Genomic DNA, 18,133 nt, shown 5'->3' with positions numbered 1-18,133 from the left:
TAAAAATTACAAGGGATGTGAACTATATATAGATAAGCCCCAACTAAACAATGCAGTGCTCCTTGTTACCATGTAACAACATTCCTGATCTTTATGAGCTGTCTTTTTGGAAGCTGTGGTTGTTGTCCACAATCTGAAACACCCCTCAGTTGATTTTTGGCAGAGCAGTGAAATATAATGAAGGCACACATTTATTCAGGTGGATATTCTCAAGGGGCCTACCCAGTCTTTGAATTCTTAGGAAATTAGCTGCTTAGGCTCTTTTACTCTGAGCTGTAGATTCATTGATTGAATAATTAACAGAAATTTAGAGCTGTATCTGGAAGATATGCTTCTGAATGTGCTACTGAATAGGGTTGTGCCAAAGGTTTGGACAGATATGTGGATCACCCAGATTAGCAGTGCCAGACTCTGACAAATTAAATTTCAACACTTCCAGTTCATCTTGGCAGATGCTAGTATCCTGATGTCATGCAGCAGTGACCTACGCCAGAAAGAGTGGTATTTTGCAATAGAGAGATTCTGGTAACCTTCCCCATGAGTGTGAGCTGCAGGATATCAATATTTACATCACACCACAGAGAGTGTGTTACATTTTGTAATTCACAAAGGTGAGATGGCTTACTCATGGTCGTCTGAGAGAGGCACTGTTTTTATGTTCAACATCAAAAGCTTAAACTGCTGGTGTTTGCCTTGTGATTTTTCTTAAGACTTTTTTCAATTACATATAACGAATAAAAATCTTCTTGATATCACCAAAAAGGACATTTCAAAACTAAAGGATTAGCTTTTTATTGTTTCAGGAAACACTAAAAGATAAACTATGTTATCATTTCATTCACTTTAAACATTATAAAAAATAATCATACAAAAAAAACTAATTTGGAAAAAGAAGACACAATAACAAGCAACTATAATTTCCTTTGTATAAATGTACTGGCTCAAGTAAGACTGAAATTACAGTGTTTGCTTCCACCCCCATCATGCTTCAAAGTGCTTCCTCATGAATATTGATTTCCTAGAATGTGTTCTCAAGGAATTAAAGAATAGACACAGAAAGAAGACAAAATGGGAATGGAAGACACTGATGAACTCCCTTGGCCAGTTTGATTTAGTCAAAAATGCCAGAAACATGTTTTGATCCATAGATTGACAGCTGAAAATGTAGTTCTGATGCAAGGGCTTTGGTGGTACAGACTTCTTTCTGGGTCATATTGCACATAGGAAAAATAAAAAGTGAAAGTATTTGTAGAACATCTTGTATTTACACATTTTTTTTCCCTTAAGTCCTGCTTACATACATGAATATTGCCAGATGCGGTTCTTGTTCCACAGGAATGCCAGAGATTCCTTCCTGCAAATTTAACTCTAGGGGTTATGGGATCACAAGATCACGTGTATGACAGACCACAAACAGATGGTGTCCCGCGAGCCACACTCTCAACTTCTACGGTCTCATTGAGTGCACTGTTAATGCATCCTGTTCCACAGGTGAAAAAATTTGAACCTCTATTGTTTTTTGTTTTGGTATACTTTTCAGTTTGGCAATCTGGGGATTTTAATTTTTGTCCGATGTTGTTTAATTCTAACTATATTGTGTTTATAATTTAAAAATATTTATAGACAGCAAATATTTATAACTTTTTAGGTTAGCACCTCTCCAGACTCCAGCATTAATTCCTCTTTCATCAACAGACAGCCCTTAATTAAGCTTTATTGTTTCTTCCTGGACTCTCCCCAGCTTTTTAACACCTTTATGAAATGCTCAGGGAGAGCATAGCTTCCTAGGTGTGGCCGCTGGAGTCACTGGGAGGAACCTTCCGCTCCCCACTCCTTGGTATGATGTAACCTTTACATACTTGGTGAGGACACGCAGAAAGTGCTGACATGCACTTCATCTGCCTCAAATTCCTTCTGAAGGCAAAGTAAAGCAAGTGAAATGCCTTCTACTCAGCAGAATGTAAAGCTTTATTTAAGAGTGAATGTAAAATCCTAACTTCATATAAGTAAAAGCCTTGTTACTAGGGAACTATTGTAAGAATATTCATGATTGGTCCTTTTTTAACCCATCTCATGATCAAAACTGTTTTGCTTATCAACATCACCATGGAAAAAAGTCTAGAGTTTTAGATTTACTCTAAAAAAAAGTTGTAGATACTATTTAAAAACTTAAGTGTTTTGCTTCCTTTGAAAACACATTTGTAAATTATTGTTTTACAAACAAACACCAAAATATCCACCTAAGATGATAGCTAGTGGTGCATTTTGGATGTATAGGAGAGACTGAGAATATCCCACTTGCATCACAAACGTGGAAAAATTGCTTGCTCCTCCCACTGTCAAATTTTAGAATTAGAAGGGCTTTGTAGAAAGTGAAACCAAAGCCCAAAGATATCAATGGTCCTGCCCAAGATTATTCTAATTACATGAAAGAAATATGATTAAAGAGGAAGAATCCTAATTCCCAAATAGCTATTTCTACCATTGTTCCATTTTCTCACTCTATGTGCAAATTAGCTATCAAGTATTCAAAAATGGTAAAGAAAGTTTCCACATGCTGTCGGTTGAAAAAATTCCTGTGTTCAATTCTTCAGTTTCTCTTTCAGGGTTATTTGTAGAATTTCATTTATTAGTGGAGTTCTAGAATTTCAGTCCAAATGGATAGTCACCAGGTGGTTCCACTAGCAACAGGAGGAAGGGATGAAGATAAGCATTAGGGGACCAGTGATTCCAACACAACACTTTATAATCCATGCAGAATCAGAAATGATTTGCCTACTCAGGCCTTGATATCCAGATGGCTTTTAATCATCAGAAAACTCTTTAGCTTATTTCATATTTCACAAGTAAAGGCTCCACGGTGCTGTCACAAGCTGGGTGTGATGTATGTTTGTTTTGGACATTCCATTTTTTTTTTCTCTGGCTTAGACTCCAGGCACGTGTTTGGTTCACTGAAGGTGCCATAACACTGGGCTTATCCTAATAGTTGACATCACAGTCTTTTAGACACTATGAAAGCAGCATGTTTGGGATTAGGTCCATTAAATAGTGGTCCAAGATACTGGTAGCAAGCACACGAAGAACCCAAGCTTGGCATTGCTTTGGCTTGCTGCAAGGTCGATAATAAATCCCATGAAAACTAACATCTGGCATGGTCAGAGGTGTGAAACTCAGTCTCTCTGCAATCAGAACAATAACCACACAGCAACAGCACGCCCATAGTAGTACTACGAACTTGACTTCTGTCACTGTAAGCTTGTTCCACTGGCTTCCATGACGTTCTAATGATGACAAAATCTAAAGACCAATGTTGAAATTTATTCTCTCATTTCATCATGATCCCAACTTCCATTATTTTCAAGTCTAGTTAGCTTGGGAAGTTTTGTTGTTTCATTTGAAGGTTTCAATTTTAGGTCCACTGATTTTTATAAATGCCTCATGAAAATTTCTTACAGAGGCCTCACAGTGGTCTCCCTCCAGAACAGATGTTGTACGGTGATTTCAATTGTAGACACCTAAAACAGAGTATTGATTTCCATATTAAGTTACTTATTGAGGATTATATAGATGCTCTCATACCAGTTGCTGTTGGTACCACACCCAGATCCCTTTTACCCAATAGAGATCCATCCCTAGTGGCTGTAGGTATTAACAGGCCCACAGCAACACCTTCCTTGAGTCAACAGAGACTTTTCCCTAAAGATTCCTGGAAGATTCCTGGCCTGTGCTTACTAGCTGCCAGGAGCATCCTGCCACCCGTGCTTGATAACACAGGGCACTAAAACCAATTCTTACGATAGGTCTGAAATGCCATTCATGATCGAGTTCTCCTGTGGAATCAGGCTGAGGCTTGATTTCAGCTCATGCCACATTTTTGCCTACCTTCTTCCTCTGTTCTAACCTTCCTTTTTTCATTACAGGTTTCATTTTTGGGCATCCCTTGACCGATCACTTGTGCAAGAACCCCCATTTTATGCTCTGCTTCTAGATAGCTGCCTTGTTAATATTAAAAAGTGTGCTTTCTTCTTTTTCTCTCTTTTTTTTTTAGGCAATTGATATAATAATATCAGTTGATATAACATATTTTAAACCAATTGACCTGCATAATATAACAGATTTTATTCTCTCTAAGATGCAGTTATTAAGCAACCAAAAATATTTTTTTATTTCGACAGTCTTGGTCACTTTTAAAATGACAACTTAGTTAATACAGTATAGCAAGAAAACCTATTTATATTTTTTCTTTAATTAATCTCACATTATCGCTTGATTTTTTTTCTAGCTACATAGATTTAAGGGGAAAAATTACCAGTGTGGCTACACCAGAAATAAGAATTAATATATAAGTAATTTATACTTAGTGGATCAAGCGCATTTTCTTAAGCTTCTAGCAATTTACAATATCTCCTGAATATTCATTCCCTCAATTGGTTGTTGGGAAGTAAATGGCCCAAGTTTGGCCCAAGTATTCATTTAATACTCATTTCTTTATTTCTTCCTTAAACAAATATTCACTGAGTGTCTATTGTGTTCCAGGCTCAGTATTTGGCACTGAATATGTAATTTTGAACATGACACACTTAACGTCTACCCTTATGGAGACTACTGTCCTCCTTACTTATAACATGGATGTAAGCAGACAGATGAGGATGGAGGGACATTGTAAATTGAAACTATCCTATGGCAACTGGGTTTTTGAGAATAGACATCAAAACAAATATGTAGGAACTGCCAGATTTACAGCCATATTTTCACTAAAATATACGTCAATGTTTATTAGTACATTGTAGGGGCTCAGTAAATATTTTTCAAATGAGTGAGTACCCAGTGACTTCATATTTTTTCCATACCTTTTTCTTACGTAGCAGTAAAATATAGCAAGAAAACCACTTAATAATAATCCAACGCCAATCCCAATTGCAATGTATTTTTCATAAGAATTCACAGCATATGAAGTTAAGGTCAAATGCTCACACCTTTCTCCAGTATAACCAGTAAAACACCTTCACAAAAAGAAAAGAATGAGAAATTTTAAAACACATGATGATAGAAACACCAAGAAAAGGCCAATTTCAAAGGATAAAACAATTTCAATGGAAAGTATGTAAGTTATATCAAAGAAGCCAGTATCAAATGAAAGCCAATCTGTTACAGGTATTGAAGAAGCTATGTATTTTATAATAATCATTTAATTAAGCTCCCATAACAATGTAACTTTCCTCATTGGTAGAAAGGGAAGGTAGTACACATATTTGCGTGCTTTGTTCTAGAAAATTATTTACTCTTTCATAGCAGAATGCTGAGCAAATAAATAATCATAAAAATAGTGTCTTAGTTGCTCTAGAACTTTATATATTTATTTAAATTTTCATTTATTAATTTTTAGTGAGAGAGGAAGGGAGAGTGAAGGAGAGACAGGAATATTGATCTGTTCCTGTATGTGCCCTGACCAGGAATTGAACCAGCAACATCTGTGTTTCGGGACAATACTCTACCTCACCGAGCTATCTGACCAGAGCTCCTAGAACTTTATAATTTTGAAGTGTTTTTACCATAACCTGTTTCACTTCATCTTATAATCATATTTGCATGTTAAAATGCTGATATGGATTTAGTAGTTTTGAGGTGGAGCAGAAGCTTTTGCATTTCTAAGAAGCTCCCAGATTACACAGATGCTGCTAATCTGGGAGCCATATTTTTGAGTAATGAGGATTAGGTAGCTTAGAAAAAGACTCTTTAGATGTTCAACTACAAAGAGGATTGGTGAGTCACGATCAGATCATGTATCCTTTTTGCTCCATAAAATAGAGGTGTGTAGAAATATACTATGTGAAACACCAGAGGCATAAATTCACTTTCTTCCGTCTCTAGGACTTGGAAAGTTCTTGCAATTACCTGCAGATAGCTTTCTTCAACTCGTGATGGAAGGCACAACCACCATTGATGCAGTAACTGTTGTGTTCTTCCAGGCAAGGATGTGAGAACTTCAAGGCTATGGGTCCTTCTGTGTAGTCAGATAGGAAAAGAAGAACAATATTAACAGGTGAAGTGGGTCATATTTCTAAAATAGATTTGTACCATGTTACAAATCTAAGACCTTTAATTTCAAGAATATTTTTTGGGTGCTCTGTCCATTGAACTAGTGTTCAGTTCCCTTGGCAGGTTATATTCACAAAAGGTAGGTTAATATTACCTATGCATAGCATTAATTAATTAGGGGGTGTAGGTAAACTGATGATTGTTCCATTCTTTAGAAGCTACATAATAAGGATAAGTTTGCCAAAAGGTGGCAGCACCGATTCTAGTTTTAACAGGTGATCTTGAGCAAGGCTTCCCAAATGTACACTTGAATGCTAATAAGGATGGAAGAGCTCACTGCATTTTCTCATTCTTCCCTTTACACCTAGGAAGTCAGCACTTAGGAAGATTTGGGTTTATAACTGTCAGGTAATGAACTTGATTTCTCTTCTCCCAGAGCAGAGTGAGATGAGAATTTCCTCTTATGTGGACTGCTGTGAATAATAGCTTATTGGAAAAGAAAGCTTTTCCTTAATTGATTTCAGAAAGCACATGGTTATGACCTATACAATAAGCCCAAAACAACATAAGGTTCAGGCTTAACATAGTTTAGAAAATACTTCCAAATAGTATTTAGAAATTTTATTCACTTAGGAGATATTATGAATTAGTGGGGAAAGTCTTGGAGCTGGAATTTAAAAACCTGGGTTTTTGATTTTTAGCTCTTATACTATGCAAGTCACCACACCTGACAGAACTTTCGTGGGCCAAGTGTCCAGAAGCCTCTTTATGGAAAGCTTCGATTTGGGAGGCTGCGTTATGGCAAAATGTATATACTTCAGGCTTAATTTTGAAATTTTTTTCAAGTAGATTTAGTGGCATTTTATTTTGTCATTGTCATGAATAAATATGCTATGAACATCTCCTCATCTGTAGTTATTATGTTACACCATTTTGTCTTGCTAACTGGATTAATAAACTTCTATTTACTTGTTCAGATCTAAAAAGACAGACTTTTTTATATTAAAAATACTAAATCTTTTAAGTACTGACACCAATAAGACATTGTATTGTATAACTTTTTTTTTGTTGAGAATACACAATATTACTTTAAAATTAACATTCATTTTATTGCATGTGGTGTCCTGCATCTACTTTTGCATTCTAACAGTGAATTCTGAAGCAGTGGGAATTTTGAATTATAAACGGGGCTACATTCTTCCTACTTTAAGACTCAAGCCTGAACCAAAAGTTGCTAGACAATGTGAGACCCGAAAGAAGACATTTCCAAAGAAGTGGTTTACTATAAAGATTTATCATTCCTCTAGAATTTAAACTTTTTAAATTTTCCTAAAATATTGGATTCAAGTCTTTAAGCTAAATAAAAAACAAGAAAAACTAAAGTTCTCCATCAAGAAAACAAGAGAAAACTACAGAGATAATATATTCAGTCGCTTTTTTCTATTGTACTATTATTACCTGTAACTTGGAGAATTTTACTTGCAGTTCCCTATTAAGGAAGAAAAAAAGTGGTCTGGGCACAATGTGATGAAGGCATACTTTAATTTTCTGCGGTATTATCAGCTAATGAAGATATTTCTTTTCCTTTTTGTTCAAAGGCTCAGAAGACATGAAGACATAAAAGTTATTTTGAACCCCACATTAATTTTGGTTTGCAAATTGGTAGATAGTAAACCCAAATGGGAAAAATATTTTAAATACATTTTAACATCTAAAATTATTGGTGAAATGAAGTATTCTTAAATTTTACTATATTTCATAATCAGAAACAAAATATTTGACTTGATCTTCTTTTATTAGCCTGGCTTGGAGAGTAAGATATGGAATCCTCTGTCCTATGTCACATCAACCATCTCCACGTCAGGGGGCAGTATGTGATTTGCATGAGTATCCTAGCCACACAGTGCACAGGGCTTGGCAAGCAAGCTCTCCAAGTTCACCTGTAAGAGTTCAAACAGGTTTGAAAATATGCTGATGCTCAATAGCAGACGGAAGCTATTCAAATAGTATTAATAAAATAAGAAAGAAAACCTATCATCACCGTCAAAAATTGGGTTAGAAAATATAGCCGATGCTAAAATAACAACAAAAGCCCCCCAAAGGGAACGAGAAAAAAAGATTTCCAAACATGAGGAGACATAAATTAAGGTTTCATCTTGTAGCCAGAATTTCTTTGGCTGCAAAGCTCATAGTCACAGATCAAAATATATGGCAAAATGCTGACAAATTGTCTCTGGACACGTGTTGATTATAGAGAACCAAGCAGGAACCAAGCAAAAAAGGTGGCAGGTTTAACATTCAGGACAGCACCTAAAAACAAAGTGTTTTGCTTTCATTTGCTTCACTTTCTCCTTTTAAAAAGCCAGCTCTTTGCAGACACATTTATCTGTCACTTCTTTTTAACAGCATCATGCCAAAAGAGTTGATTATCTGAACACAAAATAGATATTTAAAAATTTCCAGTGATGCTCTTATCACCATCCAAATTTCTTTCAAAAATTAAAAAGAATTCACTTGCAATACAAAGGTGCGAAGAAAATACCTTTTGTTTTGTTAACTGTCCAATTACTTTGCTGGGTTGTGACTGCGGATGTTACATCCAAGGCCACCTCTTCAGTGAATGCTGCCATTGCTGCATGAGGGGGAGAAAGGCATCTTTAGCAGGTGAGCCTCCTTCTATGTATAAGCAACGGGTCGAAAGTTACTCTGTTTATTCCCACTTGCGGTTAATTTTTAATTCATTTTCATAGAAGATCCATAACCTGACGAGGGCAATTTCCTAACAGATTCTCATCCATACCCAGTCCATTGACTATATTATAATTAGAGAAAAACAGAAACACATTACTATTTAAGAGAAAGTGAATACATTTATGTGCTGATTCAATCACACGGATGCTGTCATATAGTAGTAAAAATGTATTAACTACTGGTTAGTTATAAAGCAAACATTTTAAAGGTCTCAAAAAAAATGTCAAAATGTATTAAAGTTACAGATTCCTTGCTCTAAACTTTGTCATGAAGAACAACTATGGAAAGCCAACTTCTTACTAATTCAGAGAAAACAAATATTATTTACATGTTACACCGACACAAAATTAACAAAACAAAGAGAAATTACCTACCATTGAATAAGAGATAGACTGATACTGGGACTCCGAAAGCCATCTCCTGCCCTTGTTAACCTAACCGTATGGCGCTCTTCTCCTCCTCGCTGGAAGGTTTGTATGGAGCTCGGAGTTGTTCTTGCATTTATATTTGATGAAGCGTCATCTGCCAGTTACCAATCAAACAAATATGTACTTCTGGCAGCGGCATCAAGCCTCGGGGCGCTCACACACTAGTTCGGGATACCTGTGTTATCTTGCAATGTGATCAAGTTTTCCTTCTTTGAAACACTGATTTCCTGTTACCTGTGGGCATAATCCGGGAAGTAAAAGTTTGTAAAACAACAGAAAGGAATCTGAAGTCAGAAAGGGCCCCATTGATGTACCAGCTCCAAAGTTCCTAACCTCTATTGGATTCTAACAAAGGGAATTTTTGATATTTGCAAACTAGGAAACAGCATAACCTGCTAATAAAAGAAATATTCCTGAATCTGCAGTTGGTTACACTGCCTTTCCATACAGACTGGGTTTCATTGAAAATCAAAATATCTTCTAATTTTGTGGCAGGGGAGAACAATTTCAATTGTGTAAAAACAAAGGTTTAATATTCCATTTTAGTTTTTGCTATCTAGTTTTATTACAAGTTCTGTAAAAATATTTTTAATTGTATAATATTTTTATTGAAATGTTATTCTGCCATTTAATGTTTTTCTGAGTAAATGGAAATTCTGGGGACTACAATGCTTAAATTTGCATCCCACTGAGTAGGCTAGAGAAAACCAAGAAAAATAATAATAACAACAACAACAATTTTCATTAAAATAAAATAAAAATATTTAGGTTTGATATATTCAATGAATAGAAAAGTTTTAAACTGAACAGAACATTAGGATTTTTCTCACTGTTAATCTAGTTATAATTATTAAACTGTCAATTTAAAGTCCAAAATATATAATTAGTGCTATCACATATTGTGACTATAAGGAGCTTCCCATAAATTTTCACTTGCCCCAAATTATTTTAAATAATTTATAAATATGTTTTGCGAAGATGTTTGCCTTTCTCTCTGGAATTTCAATTGCTCATATTTTCTAGACCTTAAAAAGCTGTTTAAATCAAAAGAGGCTATCATTCACATCATGTCCATCTAGCAAATTCAATTTACCAGAAAGAATCCCTATTACACTTCAGATATGAATTTGGCTTTAGGAATCACACAAGAATGAGCTTGTTGAACTCATTATAACTTGGGCAATCACTTGCCACAGGTGTCATTTTAAAGTTAAAAGAATACATAATACTTGGCTTACTTTAAATGTGCTTACACTTTGTTTTTTCTGTCTTCTACTTCTGTGGGGTTTTTTTAAACTATTTATTACAATATATTTTGGATAATATTTCTTCCAGGCAAATAATATTTAAGTTACAAGCCAAATAATCATCTGCATGATTGTGAGAATTTAAGGACTCATTTACAGAAACTTAAATAAGCCATTACAACTCATTGCAGTTTTTAGAGGAAGAAGCTAGAAGCTAGGACTATGTCAAATATCTTTATCTCTAAGCCTGGGGTGTGGAAGTACAGCAAGTGCCTTTGTAATCAGTATTAACTGGTGCGTCCACTGTGCTTGGCATTTTACACGTATCCTAATTCTTTCTTCAGTAATCTTGGCTCCAGCAATTTCAGCCCCTATCATATGGTATACACTCAGTGAATCTTCCTTAAGTGAATTAAGACATGAATAACAGGTCTATTTTTACTCTCATGCGACAAATAAGGAATAAAGGCTCAGAAGAAGTAAGGGACTTGCGGAAGGAAACGTGCAGAGTCAGGACTGGAATCCTGGTCCGGGTTCTGGACACAGGCACTTTCCATTTGCCAGGCTGTGAACTCTGGTAGGTGTTGGTATACTGCTCTCAGAGGAATAGTCTCAATTATCTCCGAAAATCAAGCTTTAAATAAATTACCTTTCTCATTAGAATCTACATATTAAAGAAACTCTTGCTTTCACACACATTTTGGCTTGGAGAAATGGGTTGTTGTCTCTCCGGCTGCTTCCCTGTTCTGGTAAATTGGACCACATGATACAGAATCTTGTCTACCACTTCAGCATAAGAGCTCTCAGTCATCCCACATTTCTTTCCTTCTAGAAGGGATACTGGGTCCCATTTACCTTCGCTACAGGAGAGATTCTTACCTTCATGGCTTCAGTCCTCTCATCAGAAAATCCTTTCCATAGTCCTGAAGAATGGGGGAGATGTGTGTTATAAGGTGACTTCATGGATATTTTAATTTCCATTAGAGCAGGTTGGAGGAAGAAAAGAGAAAGAAGAAGGCTAACAGCAGTGACATTCCAGCATCATTTTTTTCCTCCTATCTCATTTTATGTCTTTTATTATTATTATTTAGAAATTAAATTTAATGGAGTGACATTGGTCCATAAGAACGCTTAGGTTTCCGGTAAACATTCTATAGCATTTGAACTGTTGATTGTGTTGTCTGCCCATCACCCAAAGTCAAATAATTTTTCATCACTCTATATTGTCCCCTTCTCTCCTCTCTCCTTCACCTGCTTCCCCTGGTAACCACTTTACTTTTATCTATGTCCGCTAGTCTCAGTTTTATATCCCACCTATAGTTCTTAGCTTTTTCTGATTTACTTATTTCACTTAGTATAATGTTCTCAAGAGCATCTATGTTGTCATGAATGGCAATATTTTATATCTTTTTAATTTATTCATTTTGCTCCTTTGCAAGTGTCTTCACTCCCCTTTCCTTCTCTCCTTCTTTTCTTTTTCTCTCCTCTTTTCTCTATTTATTTCTCTTGTTTTTGTATTTTATTTATTGATTTTAGATAGAGGAGAGAGAGAAAAGGAGGTGGGAGGAATGGGAAGCATCAACTCATATTAGTTACTTCTTGTATATGCCTTGATCAGGCAAGCCTGGGGTTGTGAACCAGCAACCTCAGCATTCCAGATTGATGCTTGATCCACTGTGCCACCACAGGTCAGGCTCTTTACTTATTTCTTTTCCCTTCTTTTTTTTTTTCTTGCTTTTATACTAACTCAACCAAAATTTGTTGCTGGACATTGGCAAGAAATGGCCACTACTTCTTTGCTTATACTCCTTTAAACTTATTCTGTGATTCTTGTGGATTCAGCTGTCCGTCACTTAATCATTCATAAAACATGGCACTGGACTGGGTCTTACAATGTTTGCAGGACAAATAGACAAATTATGTGTGGACTCTGACCTCAAAGAACTAAAGGAGATAAGAAAAATAGAAACATAACTACAGAAATTTGAGAGTTCAGGGGCGGAATTTGAACTCTCACAGAAGTTTCCATGGATAAATTTTATTTGAAGTGAATCTTAAATAACAGGTGGAATTTAGATATACAGTGATAAGAGAAAGGATTCTTGGTTGGGGGGAGAGGGCAGGCAGAATGGTATAGTGAAAAGAAAGGGGGTTCTGGCTCTCACCATCCCAATAGACTTGCTTCAGATTCCAATGTCACCTTCATTATTCATTTGATCTTGGCTGAGACTTTAATAACAGCACAAGTAAATGTCCTCATCTATCAAATGGAGATTGTCAATAACAATAGGAATGTAAAGCATTTAACAGGTGATAAATTCTCAATTAAGGATACCTGTCACTATTGAACAAGTGTGGAAAGACACGGTGTGTATGATGATTAATAAAACCAGGAGTTTAGTGATTAATACATGTGGACGAGTCCTAAATTTTCATCACTAGCCACAAATTCTTATTCTCTTCCAAGATTGGTATTACATCAGTACTTTTATTTATATATTATGTCATCACTTCAAACTCAACATGTCTAAAACTGATATTAGCTCTTCTCCCAAATCATCTCCCATTTTACAGCTTCCTCATGTTTTTTGTTTGTTTGTTTAATGTTTATTCTATTGATTTTAAAGAAAGGCAAGGAGAGACAGAAACACTGATCTGTTCCTGTATGTTCCCTGACTGGGGACCAAATCTGCAATCTCCATGCAGGACGATGCTCCAAGCAACAGAACCATCTGGCCAGGACACAACTTTCTCATATTAACCAATAAAAACATCTTCCAGGCTCTAATTACAAGTCTCAAAACTTATTCAATATGGTCTAAATTATAATTGATTTAAGCTTTTCCTAATCTATTTCTGCATACTTATCCAGTGGTAATCTAATACTCTTCAACTCACAGTATATGACTGTAACCCTTTTTTTCTTTCTTTTTTTTTTAATTTTTGCGAGACAAGTTGGGAGAGAGAGACAGGAACATTGAGCTGCTGCTGTATGGCTATATGTGTCCTGACCCAGGAATCGAACCAGCAGCCTCCACACTTCGGGATGATGCTCTAACCAATCAAGCTATCTGGCCAGGGCTTAATTTCTTTTTTACTTTCAGAGAGACAAAGAGATGAGAGGAGAGAAAGGGGAGGGGGAAGGGAAGCATTCATCTGTTGTTCCACTCAGTTGTGCACTCATTGGCCACTTCCCGTGTGTGCCCTGACCGGGGATCGAACTCAGCAACCTTGCTGTTTCTGGATGACTCTCTTAACTGACTGAGCTAAGCTGCCAGGGCCAACCCTTGCTTTCAAATATGTATATATGCTAAGCTCATTCTTGCCTCCATATCTTTGTATTATTGTTCAGTTCCCATTAATTCTGTAGGGCCCTTTTTACAAATACTTGTAGGCAAAGGAAATTTATTTTTCCAAAGCTCCTGCATAAGGTAATCATATATTTATCTTTTATGGATTCCAAATATTCACAAATAAAGTCATGATACCAACAAACCAACTTTTTCTCCTTTATGTGTTGACAAAGGCTTCTGCCTCAACTGAGCTTTAGTCAGGCTCCTCTGAATGCTCTTCTTGACTAGGTCTCAACTTGGTCTGCTCAGCCAGTTTTAGAAAAGAATCTACTAAGTCAATTTATGGACTCTCCCAATACTGACCAAGTTTCCCATCCCTAACCCTTGATATCATAAGTTATTGGTCTACCTTTTAGCAAGAATTGTGGCAAGCTAGTTAGCAAGAATCCCCCTACCTTTGATATCTAATCAAGGTCCTCTTAGTAATTTTCCATCCACTGATCCCTCACTCTGCTGGTTGGCTGTAAATCTAAATCCCCATCTATCTGTGCTGTATTGGGAGTTTTCAATCTCCTCTATTACAATACTCTTGAGTGAAGTCTTTCTTCATTTTCACTTGAGTGAAATCCATTTTTATCAAATGTCAGAATAATTTTTCTGACATTTAGTGTTTTAATTAGTTTAATTATAGTGTTTTAATTAGTTTCTGGAAAGGTCCCCTCTTGAATTTTAGCCTAACCAAAGGGGCAAAAACCTTTGAAGAGTATCCTCTCCTGTATTTTTTGAGGAAGCAGACTGACTTCACCTTTTCCATGTACATGCATTGTGGGTAATTTGCAGCCCTTAATAATCAAAGAAGCCTTTTTGAAAATGTTTGCTTGGGAGCTTTGAATTTAAACTTCTGTCAAGGTTATCAGACAAAGAAGGTCTAGACTGATTGTGGAATGAACTTTAAAACCTTTTGTTGTTTGAAAACTCGTACATTTCCCAGCACTGTGCAAAATAGATAACAAATATTTGAACAAAGAAACTTAAAGAGATCTTAAGGAAAGAAGAAGACAGGTATTCTTATTTCAATTGCTTTTATTATACAGTCGAAATACTATTATAAACATCTAGCTTATTTTCACAGAAATTATAAAGCACACACGTACTGTTGAAGACATGCATGGGGTATGGGGTATGAAAACAACACAATCGTGTGACTAGAGCAGTCTCAAATTACCCTGCAACAGCTAAACACGTGTGTTTCCTAATTTCAATTGTGTTAGAAACATGGCATCTATTCTGAGAACCAAATGTAATAAGAGAAGAGGGATGAACGATGGGCAAGAAAACAGTAGATTTTTAGTGATATCCTAATGTTGCGCGTTGGCACATTGTGTGATTTCCCCATTAGATTTCTGAATTTGTGGGGGGAAAACGTAACGGTTGTTCTTCAATAAATGCCTCACTCAGAGTATCGTAGTTTTCTGATATTTGTGGGGTGAAAAACACCTTAGTTTTGTTTTATGTATTTGTTTGCTTTTGGATTTTCCATTATTCCTCAAAGAAGGCATTGTCCACATATTTTTAAGAGAACCAAAAAAATTACATATAAACCTAATACATTCTTATTGCATTTTTACTACGGCAAGTAATCATTTACAATTTCAAGCAGTCGTCACCTTGCCAAGCAGCACTGCACTTCTGTCTTCCTTGTGTATTTTCTTTCCTTAAATGGAACATCATTTCTTATTAGAATGGCTCATAGGATGCATTTGAAAGATATATGAGATCAAGATTTTATTTTTTACAGTTTATCTTTCTTTTAGCTAGTTAGTTCATTTTCAGCATATGCTATAGAACAAAAAATATATAAAAATTGAGCATGCTCATGGCAAAACCTAAATTACATTTTACAGGGGTACCCATTTGGCTGATAAAACATTTGTTGAAAGCATACAGCATGTAGCATTTGTGTCAAAAATATATTATTTAGTATGAGCCCTTTATTGTTTTAACATTATGAACAAATATTATTCACAAAATAAACAATTGTTACCAAAGTTTTTATTGGGATTGTTTTATTTTTTTTTCTTAAAACTCAAAATCTGGTAGCAGGAAATGCATAAAGTTGTGTGAATCCTCTAATCCACAATGATTCTCTCCATGAAAAAATAGGTACAATGTAGAAATAAATAGCTTTGTAGTAAAATATAAAGGTTTTTTCCCCATTGTCAAATAAATAAATAGCATGATTTCGGTTTGCTTTATTCTTTCATGTAACCTAGTAAATGACTTTTTTAGCAGCTTGGAGTGTGTTCTTCAGAAGCATGGCCACTGTCATGGGTCCCACACCGCCTGGAACTGGAGTGATAAAGCCAGCCTTCTTCTTAACAGCTAATGGAGAAAACAGAAAGTATTCTTTACTTTTAAATTTTTCTGAGAATTTTATATTTTTAAACATGCTGAACTATTAAAGATGAACTGAGATATTATTTAAAAACTTTAAGTTAATCTGAGAATTTATCGATTGCAATTGGTAGCACACCAAACCGGAAGTGGTTAGAGAATGACACCAATAGGAACACAGGGGGAGACGTTTTGCTTGTTTAAAAATACTTCTTTTACATTTTTTAAGTTATAGTAGACACACAACATTATGTTAGTTTCAAGTGTACAAAATAATAGATATGTATATAACTTGCACAGTGATCAGGCAGAGCCTTTGATAGAGAAAAGGGGGAAGCAAAGTCAAGAAATGATTGATGGATGTAGCTTAAAGCCTTGCTGGCCATTCGTGAATGGTGCACTTTAGGTTTTGATTTCATAACTGTGATGCATTTGCAAGTTTAGGTTTTTGTTTGCTTCCATAGGCTGCCATGGCATCAGCCTACTGGACTCCTTGTTTAATCACCTTAACACAATATAGCAGATTTTTCTGCTTTACACATATAATGCAAACAAATTATTTTTAGAATAGGAGTTAGGCTATACAGCTAGTGCTTGACTTATGACCACGATTGGTTCCGACAGACCAGTCGTAACACAATTTGGTCATAAGTTGAGTAGGCTATATGTACAGTACTGTGAAATGATATTATAAAAATCTTTAAGTCATATTTTATCATAATTTTCTTTCATTATTGTTATAGATCATAATTTTCTTTATTTTATGCCATTTGTATCATCTCTACACCATTTTGTTTCTTATTTTTACATTTGTCAGGTTTAAGTAAAACACTGCATTACCAGTACAACTGGTTTAATATTTGCAAAACATACAAAATTATAAAATACAGGTGCATACAAAAATACAAAATACAGGTGTAAAAAATACCATAGGAAACATTTTCCCAATTGCAAAACATATCAAAATATATAAACATGTACAAAACATTTTATGGCAGCACTGTCGTACGCCCAGCTGGGCAACGCTTGCGCTGCCAGATGCGGAGCAGTCGTGGCTAGCGACTGTGGTTGTAAAGTCGAATGGTCATAAGTTGCACAAGTCGTACATCGATCAATACCTGTATACTACTGTAAGTCTACTAAGTAGGCTATAACACAGACACGCACACTTAAATACTTCTGTGTATGATATCTAATGTGGATAGAAAGAACACACAAAAAGACCAAAACTGTAGGTTGAACCTCCATGCAGCTCAGTTTGTTTTATAAGATGAAAATCTATGCTCCACGAGAGACTAAACTACCTGTAATTCCAGTTAACAATTTCTGAAATACTTGATATTGGTCACAGAGGAGAGACAGGATATAGACAGTTTAGCATATACTATTTGTAAATTAGTTAGAATATTCCTATTATAATAATAGCTTCATATATGTGTGGATAATACATCCCAGTGCAAGCCTAATAAAAGTCATTAAACATACTTGAAGTACTGATCATATACACATAGTCTTATTCTAAGGTATGAAGATGTTTTATCTGGTGAATATATTGAAAGAAAATAGCAGAGAATTTTCAGCAAGTTTTATTTAAGAATGTTTCACACCCACAATATTATGGGTGAATGGCTCCATGCATTGACCTATTGATCTGGTGCTTCACTATGTGAGTAAGAACAATCAGGTGTTCCGAGATAACTCTTACAAAGTTAGCATAGAGAACACTTCTTTAATGCATAATCTAATATTATTAATCACATTATTTAGATATATAGTCTTTTACAAGTTTGAGTAAAATGAATCAGAATCAGCAGATATTTTCTAGATCTTAAATATTATTTTTGTACAATTGATATTGCCTTCTTGAAATATGGCTTATAAAATTTACGCTTACTTTATTTAAAGATAGTAGCACATCGCAATAATTTTTTAAATCATAGGAAAAGCAAAGGAATGATATTCTTTTACTTGAAGAAGAGTT

General features: G+C 35.4%; 2 protein-coding genes across 3 annotated transcripts in view; both read right to left on the bottom strand.

The window, feature by feature from the left end:
- Positions 1–762: 762 nt before the first annotated feature.
- On the bottom strand, positions 763–9,258 carry EPGN (epithelial mitogen). Its single transcript, XM_066386152.1, has 5 exons — positions 9,165–9,258; positions 8,582–8,671; positions 5,896–6,004; positions 4,851–5,003; positions 763–3,515 (listed from the first exon to the last, which is right to left on the bottom strand). Exons 1-5 carry the CDS (start codon positions 9,205–9,207, stop codon positions 3,461–3,463), a joined length of 450 nt encoding a protein of 149 aa, XP_066242249.1. The 5' UTR covers positions 9,208–9,258; the 3' UTR covers positions 763–3,460.
- Positions 9,259–14,857: 5,599 nt separating this feature from the next.
- Positions 14,858–18,133, bottom strand: part of MTHFD2L (methylenetetrahydrofolate dehydrogenase (NADP+ dependent) 2 like) — a 103,621-nt gene continuing 100,345 nt past the window's right edge. For both annotated transcript variants that reach the window (XM_066385591.1, XM_066385592.1), the window contains one exon: positions 14,858–16,140. In XM_066385591.1, coding sequence (XP_066241688.1) covers positions 16,028–16,140 — 113 coding nt within the window. In that variant the 3' untranslated portion in view covers positions 14,858–16,027. The remainder of the gene's footprint in view (positions 16,141–18,133) is intronic.

Source organism: Saccopteryx leptura, chromosome 5 (genome assembly GCF_036850995.1).
Source record: "Saccopteryx leptura isolate mSacLep1 chromosome 5, mSacLep1_pri_phased_curated, whole genome shotgun sequence".
Classification (NCBI taxonomy): Eukaryota; Metazoa; Chordata; class Mammalia; order Chiroptera; family Emballonuridae; genus Saccopteryx; species Saccopteryx leptura.
Note: the sequence above shows the minus strand (reverse complement) of the source record. Positions and strands in the feature narration are given on the sequence as shown.

Coding starts and splice junctions, on each gene's coding strand:
- EPGN (XM_066386152.1), bottom strand. CDS start 9,207: ATGGCTTTCGGAGTCCCAGTATCAGTCTATCTCTTATTCAATG. Junction 8,672..9,164: donor AGTCTATCTCTTATTCAATG/GTAGGTAATTTC, acceptor CCCCTCATGCAG/CAATGGCAGCATTCACTGAA. Junction 6,005..8,581: donor GACAGTTAACAAAACAAAAG/GTATTTTCTTCG, acceptor CTGACTACACAG/AAGGACCCATAGCCTTGAAG.